General features: G+C 46.3%; 1 protein-coding gene across 1 annotated transcript in view; it reads left to right on the top strand.

The window, feature by feature from the left end:
* GRIN2B (glutamate ionotropic receptor NMDA type subunit 2B) overlaps positions 1–17,069 on the top strand; it is a 223,413-nt gene that overhangs the window by 55,050 nt on the left and 151,294 nt on the right. The window contains exon 2 of the mRNA XM_065404136.1: positions 13,860–14,458. Within this exon, the coding sequence (XP_065260208.1) occupies positions 13,860–14,458 (599 nt within the window). The remainder of the gene's footprint in view (positions 1–13,859; positions 14,459–17,069) is intronic.

The following is a 17,069-nucleotide window of genomic DNA, read 5'->3' as shown; positions in this document are numbered from 1 at the left end:
TCCTAGCCCCCCGCTAATCCCCCGGGCCACTCTGGGCCTGTGGGGCCCCCCAAAGTGGCCCCCCACAGCTCCTGCCTCCCAGACCAGGGGGGAGGCTGCGTAGGGCACCCAAATGGCTAGGGACGGCCCTGGTTGGTGACCTCCCTGGCTGGCAGAGAGCTGATGTAATGGCTCTGTGCCAGCCTGGTTCCCAGCCCCTGCTGTAAAGCCTGCGTTGGAATAGGCAGGGGGGTCGGGGTGGGGCATGTTCAGGGCAGGAAGGAGGTGTGGCCAGAGTAAACTGCACTATGGCTGTTCTCTGCTTCCCGCAGGAAGCAGAATATAAGTTGGCATATTCCTGAGGCATCTCTGACTTACAGTGGGGCCTGGGTAAGCTCCTGGCTGTCGCACAAAAAGGGGACTGCAAAGGTAGCTTAAAGTTTCCTACTGTCCTAAATGCAGAAAAGGAGCAACTGAGAATCTGGCCCCATATTTTTAGAGGTAGTGGATTCAGAGCTGGCTGTTTAGGCTAGTCTCAAGTACAGGTTTCACTGTATGTGGTGCTGCCTCATTGTGAGGATGCAATGTCATGACACTGACATGAAGAAACAAACAGTGCAGCATAACTATTTCATCCTGCTAAACAAATGCAAAAAAGTGACAGCCCGAAAGCCTCAGGGACAGGGTCATTTGGCACAGGTGTGCCTGGGGGATTGGGTTTGCCAAAGGACAATGGAGAATCTTGGCTTGTGCAAGCCTGATGCTAAACCTTGCTTGGGTCTGGATTTTGTTTTTGGAGTCAGTGTCCTGCCTTCTCCACACAATGCCCATGGTTCCCATAACCCTCACACCCCCTCCACTGACCTCTGTCTTGTGGGAGTGTGAGGAAGCCTGATGGCTGACTCCCATTCACGTTGAAGGGGCTGCCCCAGCCGCTCCTTCTGCTGTAATCTTCTAAGAGCTGGGGGGGAAGAAGGGGGCAGAGCATTGTTGGCATTTCTCCCCAGAACTCAGGGGCCCTTCATGCCCTGGGAGTCTCAGAGCCTCCAGAGATTGCCTGATAGACCCTGGGACTTCCACCATTCGAAGTGCCTGCTTCCCCCTTGCCAATCCACTAACAAGCAGCCACCCTCAGGCCCTGGGAGTCCCATCTGCAGTCCTCCTAGCCCCTCTACACAAGCAGCCCTGACAGGTGACCTCTCAGTCAGTTCCTCTCCTCTTCTTCTGCAGGACTGGTCCCCCTTAAGGCCCCACTGGCTAGAGGAGATGCCAGCTAGCCTCTCCATCCCCTTTCACCTGTTGTGGTGAGGGTGGCAAATCAAGGCCACTATCGTCCTCGGTCCAGAATGGGGATTGGATGGTGGTAGGAACTGCAGGGAGCAATGCAGAGCTGTTGCCTGCTGCCGCCAATGCTGCCTCTAATGCGCTGGTGGCCACAGACACATTACTTGTGAGTGGTTGCTAAGGAAACCACATGTTCGGAACTGGAACCAAAATTACAGGGACCATTTTGTATTTGGAGCCTTAAATCCAGTCATCTCAGAGATGTGCACGGATTCTATGGCGATGGCCGGGAACCATGCCATCTAGATTGACAGAAAGTGTGGGGCAGAAGCGGGTGGTTGGATCTGATGTGCTGGTTTTATCCCACCTCTAGAAAGCACCCTCATCCCTTGCCAGCAAACATAGTGATCTTGTTGCTAGGCCAACCTCAACAAGGTTGAAGCTTGTCGTTGTTTGTATTACAGTAGCACCTAGCGGCCCCAACCAAGATTAAGGCCCCATTGTACTAGGCATTGGACAGACACATGGTAAGAGACTGCCCCTGCCCCAAAAGCTTACAGTGAAAATCGACAAGACAAAGGGTGAAAAGAACGTTTGATGGATTGGGAACAGAGGCACAGACAGATTAAGTGACTTAGGCTTGTCTAAACAAACACTTTGCCGCAAGATGGGGTGTCAATCTATCCCCACTAGCCTACCACACACCAGCTGTCTGTGTAGGCTGTGCTGCTGCTCACTAAAAGTTCCCTAATGCACTTTGATCTACCCTGCTTTGAAATGGGAGTAGATTAAGGTACACAAGAGAACTTTTAGTGCATGACAGTAGGGTCCACAAAGACATTTAGGCAGCATCTGTGCTACAAGCCAGGGGTGTGATTCCCAGCTCATGTACACATACCTGGGCTAGCTCGATGAGAGGTAGTGAGGGTGTAAATAGCAGTGTAACTGTGGTTGCACAGGTCAGAGCAGCAGAGGAGTGTCTGAGCTGTGCTGAGTATGTATCTACCAGTTTGGGGCGGGTTTGTCCTTGGCACAGCTCAGCCACACTTCTGCTGCCACTACCTATGCTGCTGTTTTTAGAACACTAACTCAATGAAAGCTTGTGCAAACTGGGAAACACACCCCTAATTCCATGTGTAGACATAGCCTGAGGCCTGAGGCTATGTCTAGGCCATTAGCTTGGGGTGTGAGTTCCCTGCTCATATATACATGCTTGCGCTAGCTCTCATTGAACTAGTGTGCTAAAAATACTAGTGTAGCTGCAGTAGCGTGGGCAGTGGTGATTGGTAGCATGGGCTAGCCACCCTGGGCTCAGGGCTGATTTCTCCTGGGGATGGGAAGCCCACGCTGCCACTTGACCCTGCCCATGCTACTGTTTTTAGCATGCTAGCCCAATGACAGCTAGTATGAGAGTGTCTATGACAGCTTGGAATTACACCTCTAGCTCCAAGTGTAGACATAGCCTTAGTGTGCAGTCTGCCAGTGGGGGAATAGATGTACTTCTCAGCTTGCTGCAAACTAAGTATTCATGTAGACAAGCCCCTACTCAAGGTCCCACAGGGTGTAAGTAGCAGAGCGGACACTTGACCCCACATCTCCTGAGTCCAAATCGAGTGCAAATACCAGAAGACCATCCTTCCTCAAGTGTTGATGCAGTTCTGGCCTGAACACTCTCATAAAACCCCTTGTGTGCCCAGAGCCTTTTTAACTTCTCTTTGTTTCCCCTTTCTTTTCCCTGCACTATCCTCATGCTTCCCTGTAGTAGCCCGAAACTAGAAATACCAAAATAACTAATGGATGGGCTGCTCTTATGAATATCTGTGACCTATTCACATCTGGGCAGCAGTGGAAATTTTGTGAGAGAAGATTTCCCACTCCAAAGAGGTTCAGATGGATTTGGAGAAGTTGATGAACTTTGAATGCTTATCTAAATGGAATCACTGTACTTTTTTGAGGCTTCCTCCCCACTGCTCAGAAGAGAGCAAGGGCCCTCTTGATGTAATGAAAGAGCAGTTAATTTAGAAATGATAAAAAGAAATACAACTTCACACAGGATGTAGCTGATTTGTGGAATTTCCTCTATGCCCTCCTGCCAAGTACTGGGACTGGATTTTTAAGTGCTGGATAATGTTATAACCACTAATGATAAGAGGTTGCTTTGCCAGTTGACATACCGATCAGTATATAGTCAGATTTAATGTTTCAGGGTGCAAGCTGGTCACCTCTGAGGGCCAGAAAAGAATCCCCCACACAAACAGCATAATGTAACTTGCTGAGTGGATTATGGGGCATTTTTTGCCTTTTTTTAAGTCATCAGAGACTGGTCGTGTCAGGATACTTGACGAAATGGACTACTGGTCTGATCTGGTATGGTAGGAGTATGACAGAGTGCAAGGTGCAAACAGGTGAACCTGCACTCTGATCATTCTGATATTAATTAGTTCCCCTGGAGAAAGCGGATGAGGCTAATTAGTCAATCAGGATGGCTGTCTAAGATAATTATCCTATCAGCCCAGGGCAGATAAGAAAAGGTACAGGAAGGAGGAAGGGGGGGGGGGGAGAAAATACACCCCCCCCCCTCGGGCTAGCTGACCCTAGCCACACAGAGGCTCAGAGCAGAGAGACCTCTGTTCCCCTCAGGCAGTGGTAAGAGGGCCAAAAGCTGTTAACATTGCAAATAGACTGTTGTACAAGGATTGTTGTATTGGAGGGGTGGAGGAAACGCATAATAAAAGGACATGGTGATGGCACAACCATGGGAGTCAGTGCAATGTTTGCAGGAAGAAGGCAAGAGAGGAGCCATGCCCCGTGACAAGGAGGTAGGATTCTGGACTGGTAGCATGATCTGGTGTGAACAGGATAGCTGACTAAATGGACCAGAGGTCTAATCCAGGTAGTCCCATATATATTTACACCTATAGCATAACAACCCTTGTGATTTGGTCCAAACTTTGTAGATTGGACTGTAGCCACTTCTGATGAATTATGGCTCTAGCTATGTATTCTATTGTTTTTCTGGTCTCCTTCCTCTGAAGCATCAGAGATGGCCACAGCTGGAAATGGGACACTGGATGGGGTAGGTCAATGTCTCAGGTGGCACTGAGCATTCTGTCTCTCAGGTAGTTGGCTGGCTGGTTCTAACCGATTGCCATATGTTGGGTTGGGAAGGAATTTTTCCTCAAGTCAGATTGGCAGGAACCTTGGGGGCTTTTGCCTTCCTCTATGGTGTGTGGATGCAGTTCAGTTGCCAGGATGATCTGGGTATCTCTCACTTAATCATTTCCCTGCCATTGCCGGGGCCTTGGGCACTGGTGCACCTGTATCCCTCCTATTCTCTGCCTGTGGCACATCATATCATAGTCTCCTGCGGGCTGTAGTACTTTGGTCTAATTTCAATTGTTGGGTTCAGCATGTACATGCTAGGTAATACTGGTGGCCTGTGATATACCAGAGGTCAGACTAGATGATCTGGTGGTCCCTTCTAGTCTTAAACTCTGTGACTAATCAAAGGATTATTCATTTCCCTAAGGTTTAATACTGTGTGTTCTATAGAGCAAGGCATACCTGGAGGGGAGGAAATATCATTATCCTACCCCACGACAGATATTGGGGATTATAGGGTGTTTTGTGTCTCCTCTGTTGCAGTATGTCTGGAGTGATTCCTTGCAAACCCCTTAAACCAGGAATTGAAAATTACTTACAATTTTCAGTCTCCTGCATTGGCTTTAATAGGAACCTGCTTTGGTCGAGCTCCAGAGGGACTCCTTGGCGCACAGGCACTTATAGCGATCCCAATCGGCTGGGCAGTGGTTGATTTTTGGGGCCTTGCAGCAAGTCAGTTTCTGTTGTTGCAGAGAAATTGATGTCATGGAGTCAGGTCTGGTGTAATCTGTTTTATACCATTTGCGTATTCTAATCAACATGATGCATGTGAGTCCTATTGCTCTGAAACTGAGAGAGACTCAACTGTGCAGAGAGGCAACTCTGGTTCCCCAGCTCAGTCACTCTGAACAGCCAGTAGGTACAGCAGCCACCATTGCTGACTCTCCGTCCTCCCAATTGTCACAGACCTTCCTGGATGTCCTATCACCTCCAGGGACCAGAAGAGCAACAGCAAAATTCATCACCCTGCCCTAGGCTGACGCGGTACTGCTCAATACATGACAATATACAGCCTATCAGAACCTCCTGATTACTGAGCATTCTGGACTCTAGCTTTCCTATGACAATAATAAGAACATTCAGCCACTCAGAACATCTCATTCACTGAAGAGTCCAAACCCTACAGTTTGAGGCTTTCTATTGGGAACTGTTCTGTCATCAAATGAGGTGGGAAGAAGTTGGAATCGCTGCTAACTAAGATCAATGGGGAAAAGTGTCATGAGGAAATGCCACAAGTCTAGGGATCCCAGCATTCCTTTGTGTGTGCCTGAAGAAGAGCTCTGTGTAAGCTCAAAAGCTTGTCTCTCTCACCAACAGAAGTTGGTCCAATAAAAGCTATTACCTCACCCACCTTTTCTCCTGTGTGTGTGTGTGTGTGTGTGTGTGTGTGAGAGAGAGAGAGAGAGAGACTGAGTAAGAAAGACTCTGTCCCACATCTTATTCTCTATAAGGAGTCACAATACTCTTGTCTGTCATACTACACTACTCTCCTTAGCAACCCAACAGGATGTCCCAAGTAGAGGGTTCACAATTCTGTGATACAGCATATAGTTCTATGTACAGGAATTATTGTATTTTTCAAAACTAAATATAATAATTAAATGCAGAGAGAAAAACAAGCGGAAGCCTTTGTCTCAAGGCTAGCCTGAGGCCGTGGTGAGTTGGGGGTAGGGATAAGCAGGAGTAAATGAATACTTAAACAACAATGATCCTGTTTTGATTTCAGCTCTGCTATAACAAACAGGCCTGAGAAATATAGAAAAATTAATTATAAAACTTTGAATTTCTATGACATTTTCCATCAGGAACAATGAACATCCCACCATGACTGTGATGAATAGGTGGGAACATGGTGGGGTCTCCTTTTTAAAGACAGAAAAAGCCTGGTGGCCTCTCTTTTGATGGTGCTCTTTTTGCACGCACAGCATCTGTGGTAACTTGGGCTGAGGCTTGCCTAAAAATATAGCCCTGAATGACTTGCTCCAGGTCACACAGGAGTTTTGTGGCGGTGCCAGATATAAAAGTAGCCTAGGCTCCTGACTCCCACTACTGTACTTAAACCACAATGCCTACTTTCTTCTCTAGGAGTCATAGAATTTAAGGTTAGACTCTAATCTAATCTGACCTCCTGTGTATTACAGGCCACCAACACCCTCAACACCCACACATTAAGCCCAACAACCGAGGTGAGGCAAATGGGTGGTACTGGAAATGGGAGAGACAAGATTGGGGGCCTGATTCATCATTGCCCTAGGGCTAGTCAGGCTGCTGCAAAGTGACTGTAGGGCAGATGTAAGCCTCTTCCTGAGGAAAGGGGCCTGTATGCTGTGCAAAGAGCCAACTCTGCATGGCCACTGTAGGAGCCCCTGGTGCAGGAGGAGGCATGGCTAGGGTGGGGCCATTGAAACAGGGCTGGGGGCTGCCCTAGCCAATGCAGAGAGTCAAACTGGCCCCCGGCAGCCCTAGAATAGGAGTGGCACAAGCCACCTTTCCACTCTCCTTGGGCTGGCACCTGCACCAGTGCAGGGATGATTCTGTCCCTAAGTGTCTTCCAAAAGTTTGACTAATGCCTCCTCGCCTGTAAAGTGAATACATGTAATCTACATGCTCCTTGTGTGAATTATATTAATGACACCCCCAGCCAGGATGCCTGCAACAGGGATTGACCATGGGAGCTAAAAGTATGGGCCTCTACTGCCTGAACTAAAAGTCCCATCTCTTAGCTTGAAGCCAGTAGCAAAATCATAAACATCAGTGAGTTCCCGCCACTAGAGGGGGACAGGCAGTCACGCTGTGTAAGTGAGTGTTACATAAAGAAAACCCCCAAACAGAAATAAAACAGAATATTGATCTCCTCCCTTCACTAAGTCAGATGCTATATTGCTTAGTATGGGGCTCTGTAGGCCTGAAAGACAACTGATCTGCTGCAACGGCATTAATTCTTGTTTGATCCCAGTCTCCAGCACACCAAGAGCCTGAAATCGAAGCCGTGTCAATTCCAGGCTACAGCACTGAGTTGCTGTTGTCTGTGAGGAAGCGATCACTTCCACCTGCCTAGGGAATCCAGAGAAGCTGAGAGAAGTGAGCTTGTGAGAAATCCCCTCCCTTCCCCAGGGCTTCTCCTGCCATTTTTGAGGCAAATGGCTTGTTAAACTATAGTGATCAGCTCCAATTGATCCAGCCCCTGAGGCCTGAGCTGCTGGAGCACCTCTCCACAGAGAGAGAGACATGCTATGCTCCCAGGAGTAAGAGGAAAACTCCCAGCTTAACCTAATACAGTTTCTGCCTGGTTCTCCCCTGAGAGGGAAGGTGTTTGGGGGATCACAAAGGGGATAAGTGATGCTGCCTTTGAGGGAAATGGATACATGGTAACTTGCTTTGGAGCTTGAGCCATCTCTGTATAATGCGCTCCCTCCACCGAGACACTTCAGACCTCCCCCAGCCCCAAAGCATGGCTCCCAAGGGAGTTAGGATGCAATTGGCTATTACCCCTGCCTGTGACATACACACTTGTGATACAACATCCCCATTTGAGAGGGGTTACGTTATGACACTACTGCTAGTTCCAGCAACAATGACTTCAGAGCAGATTTTCTGTGGGACGCCATCTGTCAGCTGGAGAGCATGCTGTGTCGACTCAGCCGCTCCACCCTCAGCTCAGCTGTACAAAACTGCAGATCCCTGACCCTGTAGAGCTACAATGGGGATTGTGCAATGGAGTCTCTGCTCTCCATGTTTGAGGGGATTTTGTGCCACGTTTTCTTTTCTTATACAGCACTTAGCAATGGGTAACATTTGGCCCACAGCTGGGAGCAACTGCAAGGACAGGCTTGAAGTCAGAGACTGCAATGATGACCTCTTCATCTATAACCAATCCCTTAATTAGCCCCCTGGTGCTAATACCAATGCTTGCTCTCTAGCTATATCTCTAGTCACTGGTGGCTCTAATTTAAAATTTTAGGTGGGGCAGTGTAAGCCAAATACTGCTGGGAATCTTGGGGGCTGTGTTCCTCTGTGGAAACTTTTGAAGTCTAGATGGGAAAATGCATTATTCTTGGGCATGTTAGAAAGCAATGTGGCAATTTCAAGTTTGTATTGTTAATCTTTCTGAGCAGGGTGGTGTCCTAACAGCAGAACCACTGTTGTTTCTGTCACCTTGCCCGGACACTTACCTATAGTGGTGATAACTAGCTCCCTCCCTCATCCGGAACCATAACCCTCTCACTTCTTTACAGTCTCCTCTCTCTCCCTGATCAACAGCTACATGTGGTCAGGAAAGGGGGAGAAGGAGAAAAATTGTGACACTTTGAAAATATTCCTTTTGTTTTTTGTCAGATACGTTTTCAGTGAAATTTTCCATCCACCTCTACCAGCAACTCAAGTCAGATTTATCGTAGGAGAAAATGTCCCTCTATATGTTATTGTCCTCTCCTTCCTCCACCATCCCGCCCCCTTCTCTGAGTGCTGAGCTGGCGAAGCACTCGAGCATTTGGCCAATTGAAATGCTGGGTTGATTAAGCACTAAGGAGCATTGTGCCAGGCAGAAAGCTGGACTGGCTTGAACAATCGTAGCCCTCTCGTTTTGAGGAGAGGTTGCCCCCTCCTCCTGCTGCTGTTGTAATAAAAATGCATGAAATTGCTCAAGAGTAATTATTACCTGCACAGACAACTAGCCTCTGCTGTTTGATTTGAGGATGAGGGTGTGTGTGTACGTGTGGGGGGAGGCCCTGTTAATTGAGATTGAAACTGAGACTGAGACTTTTTAAAACCTATCTTATTCTATTCATATTTACACAATGCACTAATGCTTTGGTTGGTGTGGATTTCGTAGCTTCGCCCCAGTGGAAATGGAGATTTCCTATCTCGGACATTGGGGTAGAACAACCTGAGGGACGTTTGGCTGTACAGTCCTGTAGTTTGATGTCTGACCCACACCCTCTAATTGTAATATCTGAATATGTTTCAAATCATCAAGATTAGGATGGCAAGGACTTGTTCAGTTATGTCACTTCTCCCCCTCCCATGTGTCAGTACAATCCTAAACAAGTCCTTTTCCTCCTTGATCTATACACCCTTTAAATGCTAGCAGATTTATTATCTTCCATCTATTAGGTGTCATTTAGCCAAGTGAGAAAATACTGAAAGAGCTAAAAAATGTATCAAGTGAGGGTCTGTGTACTCTATGGCTAGGGCCCTACCAAATTCACGGTCCATTTTGGTCAATTTCACAGTTTAAAAATCATAAAATTAATGGTTTCAGATATTTAAATCTGAAATTTCACAGTATTGTAGCTGTGGGGGTCCTGACCCAAAATGGGGCCATGGGGGGGGGGGTCACAAAGTTATAGTGGGTGGGGTCATGGTATTGCCACCCATACTTCTGTGCTGCTGCCTTCTTTACAGGTTGGCAGCCAGAGCGCAGCTTCTGGCTGGGTGCCCAGCTCTGAAGGCAGCACCACTGCCAGCAGCAGCGCAAAAGTAAGGGTCGCAATACCATACTATGCCACCCTCACTTCTGCGTTGCTGCGGGCAGCAACTCTGCCTTCAGAACTGGAGTCCCAGCCAGCAGCCATGGAGCTTCCTGAAGCTGGGAGAGATTCCTGGAGATGGATCTCTGACCTTGCCTCAGGAGCAGCCCGTGCAGAGGAAGAAGTCGTCCTGTCCCACCCCAGCCCATCCGGGACTAGCAGCTGGAGCCCCACTCATAGTAGGAGCTCCTGGTTGGGGCGCCCTCAGCCCTGCCCCTCCCTGGCTCCAGACCCATTACTTGGGAGTTAAAGGGGTTTGGGGCTGGCTGTGTGGATGAGTGGGGGAGGTGACCAGGGGTCCTGGGTGGTCACCCACTCGCCTACCTGTAAGGCCAGCCTTGCCCCCCCAAATATTGATGACCCCCCCATACCATGCCACCCTCACTTCTGTGCTGCAGCTGGTGGTGATGCTGCCTTCAGAATTGGGCTCCCAGCCAGCAGCCGCCACTCTCCAGCCACGTAACTCTGTGAAATCTGGTCTCCCTGACAATAGCCAGATTTCATGGGGGAGATCAGATTTCACGGTCCGTGACACGTTTTTCACGGCCGTGAATTTGGAAGGGCCCTATCTATGGCTAAGTCCCTCAGTTCTGTGAGTCTTTGGTAGAAATTATGGAAATTCTGTAGCAGCTTTAGATAAATTTATGAAAAGGAGGATTTTATTGAATTTAATATGAAGATGAATAATACGATCATATAGCTCCCTGTGTTGTTTTTATATTAAATTTATTTTAAGATTTCTCTCCAGTTTCAGTGTTCAGTATGGAATACATTGTCATCTTCAGGTTTCAGAGTTAACAGTCCATTACAATGAAATGTCTCAGAGCTATTTGTTCAGGCTGTCTTCAAACTCAGATGTCACTGCATTAGTTTACATTTGGGTCACATTTTCATGTTTGTTTTTCCATAACCATCAAGGCTAGAAATATATCTTTTTAAAGAAATATGAGATTTTTGTGGCAAAGAGTGAATTCTATGACTAGTTCAACCACAGAATACATGGGACACAAATAAGGACTTTGGTTATTTTTGGTTGTTCTCTGACTTGCTTTCAAGTTGCTATTATTTTTCTGCTTTTTTGAGATGCTCAGAACTGTATGCAGTGTTCTAGGAGTGGTGTTAACACTACTTTTAAAAATGGAGAGAGAATTTGGTGGGATAACTGACCTCATTGTTGTTTAAATACCATAGCTCAGTGGCTCTCAACTACTTTCCAGACTACTGTACCCCTTCCAGGAGTCTGATTTGTCTTGTGTACCCCCAAGTTCCACCTCACTTAAAAACTACTTGCTTACAAGATCAGACATAAAAATACAAAAGTGTCACAGCCACACTAGTACTGAAAATTTGCTGACTTTCTCATTTTTATCATATAATTATAAACTAAATCAATTGGAATATAAATAGTGTATAGTTTATAGAGGGGTATAAACAAGTCATTGTCTGTATGAAATTTTAGGTTGTACTGACTTTGCTAGTGCTTTTTATGTAGCCTGTTGTAAAACTAGGCAAATATCTAGATGAATTGATGTACCCCCTGGAAGACGTCTGCGTACCTCCAGGGGTACACATACCCCTGGTTGAGAACCACTGCCATAGCTTACAGAGGGTTCAGGGACAACACAAGATCAGGTCTGGAAAGTGAGCCAAGCAGGTTACGGCTGGGTACTGGGATAGGCTTTTCTTTCCAGAGTTGCTCAGCTATGGAATATTCTGCTAAAGGAGAGAGAGTGGAAGCAGATAATCAAAAACATTCTTAAGGAAAGAATGGGTGGACGATTTAGCTGGGACCTCGGTTGAAAAGCAGCTTTGCCTGCCAGACAGTAGGAGGATGGTTTTGGTAGAGATCTGCGCTTCACTCTATTCCAAATTTGTGTATGTCCTGAGGTAAAGTTTTAGGGCATTTATGGGCTTATTGTGTGCAATGGATTTCCTCTGACCTAAAACACCTGTTTATCTCCTTTATGACCTCTGTTCCAATTCTTCAGGCTTGCTGGGAAGAGGCAAGGCCAGTGCTTCATTCCTAAAACTGGCTGTGGATGGTCCACCTTATTGTCACACGAATCTCTGCTGAACTCCAACATTTAATTCTACCATTTTTTTAGGGGCTCAATCGTATGCCATTGAAGTCAATGGGAGTTTTATCTTGATTTTAAAGGGCATAAGATCAATCCATAAATGAAACTACTATGGAAATGCTTCCTTCATTCATTTCCAACATGGATTGGGGAAAAGCAGGGATGTAAAATTACACTGGACCGTTGACAAATTGCAAGTCTGATGTATTGTGAACTACCAGTATGGGAAACACTTTCACTGTGCCACTGGCTAACTGGGATTTGTAGAAAAGCTCTTTCTAAAGATCACTTTTTGAGGTTTTAAAATTGATTCATTTTAATGTTTCTTTCATGCAAAGGCCTGAGCATGGTAAGAAAGGCAACCTAATACAGGTGGAGGGATAAGAAAAACACCACCAATAGAAATAGCATTTATTCTGTCCCTGTGACCTCATCTACCCTGAACCCATTCATCCCTCTTTTCCAGGATTACTTCTAATATTTCAGACCCCTAAGCAGCTTCAAATAGCCATAATCAAAAAGAAAACAAGAACAACCACCATAAAATATTTTCTTTCCCTCCCCCTTGGTATTTGCCCAGCTCTGATGTTAACAATAATAATCCTTGAATCTTGTTGTAACACAGAGGTTCTTTGGCAAAGGGTCCCCTGTTCTCAGAAAACATCTCTCACCCTGTACCTGACAAACTCACTACACCAAACACATATCTTACAGGATATTTGTCCATAAAGAGTAACATGTACAGCATCTACAGAAAGCTCGTAACTTGTTGAGATTCATAATCCTTGTGAGATGTATGTACAGGTAGTATTTAAGGAATAATTTATTTATATTGAAAGTATACTTTATGAACTCAGAGTAAAAATTAGTCACCAGGTAATGTGATGACCCATTCAAGCATGAGGGCATTACCCCTCCCTAGTCAGCTGGCAAGGTAATGCAAGGTACGATTGTATACCCTTGCAACATCCCAGAAATCATCAAAGACAATTCCAAATGACCAAAACCACTCAGAGGTGAAATGGAACTTTATAGCAGGCAGGAGATTGCCCTGGCTATGAATAAAGACAAAAGATTGTTTCAGTATAACAGAGTGTAGGGAAATGCCCTCTGTATTCATTCACTGAGGAAACCCCTTAAGAAGCAGGGGGCTTTCATGAACATTTGGATTCTGGCTCTGCAACAGACTGAACTTTGTGGGGAAAGGTAACTATTGATAAATGTAGACCAGGGTTCACATTTTTTGATTTGTTTGGCGTTGTAACCATTTGCTTCCATCACTTTCTCTCACTTCCAGTTATTTTATTTAAGAAAAAAATAAATACTTTACTTTCATTTTATGGTAAGCACTCACAAGTGTCGTGGGTTACAGGAGTGGTGGTTTAAGTTAAAACTGGTAAATTGGGGTACATGGGGTGCAGAGGACCTGAAATTTCTGCAGGCAGCCATTGTCAGGGACTGGATATCACAGGGGAATGATGTGTAAGGACTGGGGATTTGAGTGCATCTATTGTTACCCTGAAAGGCAAAGTTAGGGCTGGTATAACCCAGAGGAAAGGATGCTTGGGTGGCTGAAAGGCAGGTGATGCCAGAGAGCTGACATCCAGCTTCCACAAGAAAGCCTCCCTCTTGAAGGAGGCAGGAGATAACAAGGTGGCTCACAGTCCTTGGTGTCCTGAGAACTGTCACACCTGCCCAAAACACAAAGAAAAGAGGTGTATAGCCTATCTCCCCTCTTCCCCTACTCGTTGGAGTTGGTCATGAACTTGTTTTTTTATTTTCTTTGACCCCTTCTTGTTTTTTCTCTCTCTTTTTCATTCTGTTCTAGGATGAGTCATCCATGTTCTTCCAGTTTGGCCCATCAATAGAACAGCAAGCCTCCGTCATGCTGAACATCATGGAAGAATATGACTGGTACATCTTCTCCATTGTCACTACCTACTTCCCTGGCTACCAGGACTTCGTCAACAAGATCCGCAGCACCATCGAGAACAGCTTCGTGGGCTGGGAGCTGGAGGAGGTCCTCTTGCTGGACATGTCCCTGGATGATGGAGACTCAAAGATCCAGAACCAGCTCAAGAAGCTCCAGAGCCCTGTCATACTCCTCTACTGCACTAAGGAAGAGGCCACCTACATCTTTGAGGTGGCCAACTCTGTGGGGCTGACAGGCTATGCTTACACATGGATCGTGCCCAGCCTGGTGGCAGGGGATACAGACACAGTGCCATCTGAGTTCCCCACTGGCCTCATCTCTGTGTCGTACGATGAGTGGGACTATGGCCTTCCTGCCAGGGTGAGGGATGGGATAGCCATAATCACCACGGCTGCTTCTGACATGCTGTCTGAGCACAGCTTCATCCCTGAGCCCAAGAGCAGCTGTTACAACACCCAGGAGAAACGGATCTACCAGTCCAACATGCTGAACAGGTAAGGGGAATGGGTGGGAAGTGGGGGTCACAAGCAGGCATCTGAAAAACCCTTCTGAAGATTGTGGCATTTAGGAGACCAGTAGGGAGAGCAACCCAAGATTGTATTAATTGGAAGCTGAGCAAATGGAAGGTTTTTAATGGTCTGGCCAGTTCTGAGGTGGTTCGTGTCCTTTCATGCTGCTACTTCAACAGCTCTCGGTGGTGCTGGTATGAAAGTCAATACAGAACAGGAGCCAGAGCACCCAGGAGGTGGATGAACAGTGACTGCATAGTGCAAAAGTCTGTGTGCACATTTCCAAGGATGAAAGATTCCATGTGTGTGTGACAAGAATGGATCCTATGGTTCTTAACAGTGTCTCTTTGCATAAAAGAGTATATAACTCACACCCACTCAGGGTGCTGCTCTGTCCCCTTCTAATAATGGCTGGGGCACGCATAAAGGCTGATAAAACCTTGTCTAACAGACTTGGGTCTTCTAGCCCAACCTCTGGAGGCTCATGTATTTAGACCCAGAAGGTCCTGGGTTTGACACCCCCCCCCCCCCCCCGCACTGCCAACAATGCACACAGTGGTCCGGGTAATGAGCAATATTTTTATTAGGTATTTATATGGCCCCCATTACTGTAGTTTCGGAGTGCCTCACAATCTTGAATGTATTCATCCTAACCATACCCCTGTGAGGTAGGGAAGTATTATCCCCATTTACAAATGGGAAGGGCACAGAGAGGGGCTATGTGACTTGCCCCAGGTCACTCAGGATGTCTGTGGTGGAGCAGGGAGTTGAATCTCAATCTCCTGAATCCCCAGGCTAGTACCCTAAGCACTGGATTTCCTTCCTCTTCCCATCTCTGCCCCCCAGGGCATCAGTATGTTATACCAATCCAGGGAAGGAAACCTGAATTGGGAAGTGATGCAAAATCCTCATCTGGCTTAATGGGTCCTGGGGGGGTTGGATTGTGATGCTCTAGTGACTTGCTGCTCGGTCTGTGCATATAGACATCCTTGGGTAGGTTGTCCTTTTACTGCTGGTGGACAAGGGTGGGGGGAATCCAGCTTACACTCTCCAAAGGGGGTCTCCACAAAGCGCATGCATTTTTGTCATTTGCCTTGATGTAAATATCATGGCACCGTGCAAATATGGTAGGTCAATCAAGTGTTGTCACTGGGTGGTCTGCATGCTCTGATTCATCAGGTACCATTTGTACGAGATGTCAAAGTCTGTCTAGAGCAGGTTTGTAGTATGTTTCTGGGACAATCAGGGCTTGATTTTTCAGAGGTGATGAACACTTACAGATCCCATTGACTTTAGCTATAGTGTGTGCTTCTGAAAAATATGGCCCTTAATGACTATGGCAGGTACTTCATTGTAATTGTTGATCAAATTGCATGCCACTTACCCAAAGCCTTTTGGTTGCGCCACAATTCCTAGTTCACACTGGTAAAAAACCACTTACCCTTAAGCCCCTGCATTCGGATTATAATAGGATCAAATGCAAATAGGACAGGAGGCCCCTTGTTCATGTGTAAAGAGGAATGGAGGGTCTTCTCCAGTTAGTTCAGGTAGAAGGATAAGTAAGGACGTTTCCTTACTGGACAGTAGCATTGAATCATAGAAAAAAATCAAGAGAGAAAAGATCTCCCTTCACATGCTGACCACCCCTGCAGCCATCCTCCGTGTCAACATAGGATTGTTTCCTTCACTGGTTTGCCCAGTGCAGTTTTCTATCCCAAGTAATGGGATCTTAAGGGAAAAGCCTTCTCTTTGTCCCTCTATTTTTTTAACTATTCTTCCATTTCCTAATTCCCCTTTGTCTGCACACTCCTTGACCATGCTGCCAGTTCACATTGTCTAGACTTCCTCTTCTTAATCTCTTCCAGTCTGGCTTCTGCCTGCTCTGCTCCCCTGAAAACTACCTTGACTATGGTCATTAGCAGCCTCCTCCCTAGCTCAGGCTTCCCTATTCTTCTGTATTTCTTCTCTATTCTTCTTCTGAGTGATGCAGTAGGGAAAGTTTTAAATCTAATGCATACAAAGTTACCAACCACAGCATTAAGGTAAAGCTTCTTGGTCTACATTTTCAAGTGACTAGTGATTTTCGGTTCCCAACTGGATTCACCTTAAAGAGGCCTGATTTTCAGAAATTGCTGAGCCCGTCTTTGGAAAATCAATTATCTTTAATATGTATCAAGTTGGACACCCCAAAATGGTGGCAGCTAAAATCACTAGTCACAGATGAAAATGCAGACCTCTTCTTCTGGCCTTCAGTGTGACTAGTGATTTTAGCTGCCGCTGTTTTTGTCTAGTGTTCTCTTATAGCTGACACATACTCTGCTAATCTTGATGTCCCATTCTTCCATTTCTCCCACAATCATCTCCAGACTCTGTTTTATGCTTCAATATTTTGGTGCCCTCTTTGAGACACTGTAAAAAGGCCTGATTTTCAGAGGGAGGGTGCATGCTCAGCCTTTCCTTAAAATTGGGCCCCTTTATGGTGTCTTAAGTTAGGCACCTAGGACCTTGAAGTCACCTTTTAAAATTGTGGCCATAAATATCTGAAGGTACCATATGCCTTTGTTGCCTCAACTCAAAAGTTATGTGAATATGCGAA

The sequence above is a fragment of the Emys orbicularis genome, chromosome 1 (assembly GCF_028017835.1).
Source record: "Emys orbicularis isolate rEmyOrb1 chromosome 1, rEmyOrb1.hap1, whole genome shotgun sequence".
Taxonomy (NCBI): Eukaryota; Metazoa; Chordata; order Testudines; family Emydidae; genus Emys; species Emys orbicularis.
This window is presented reverse-complemented; position numbering and strand designations above follow the sequence as displayed.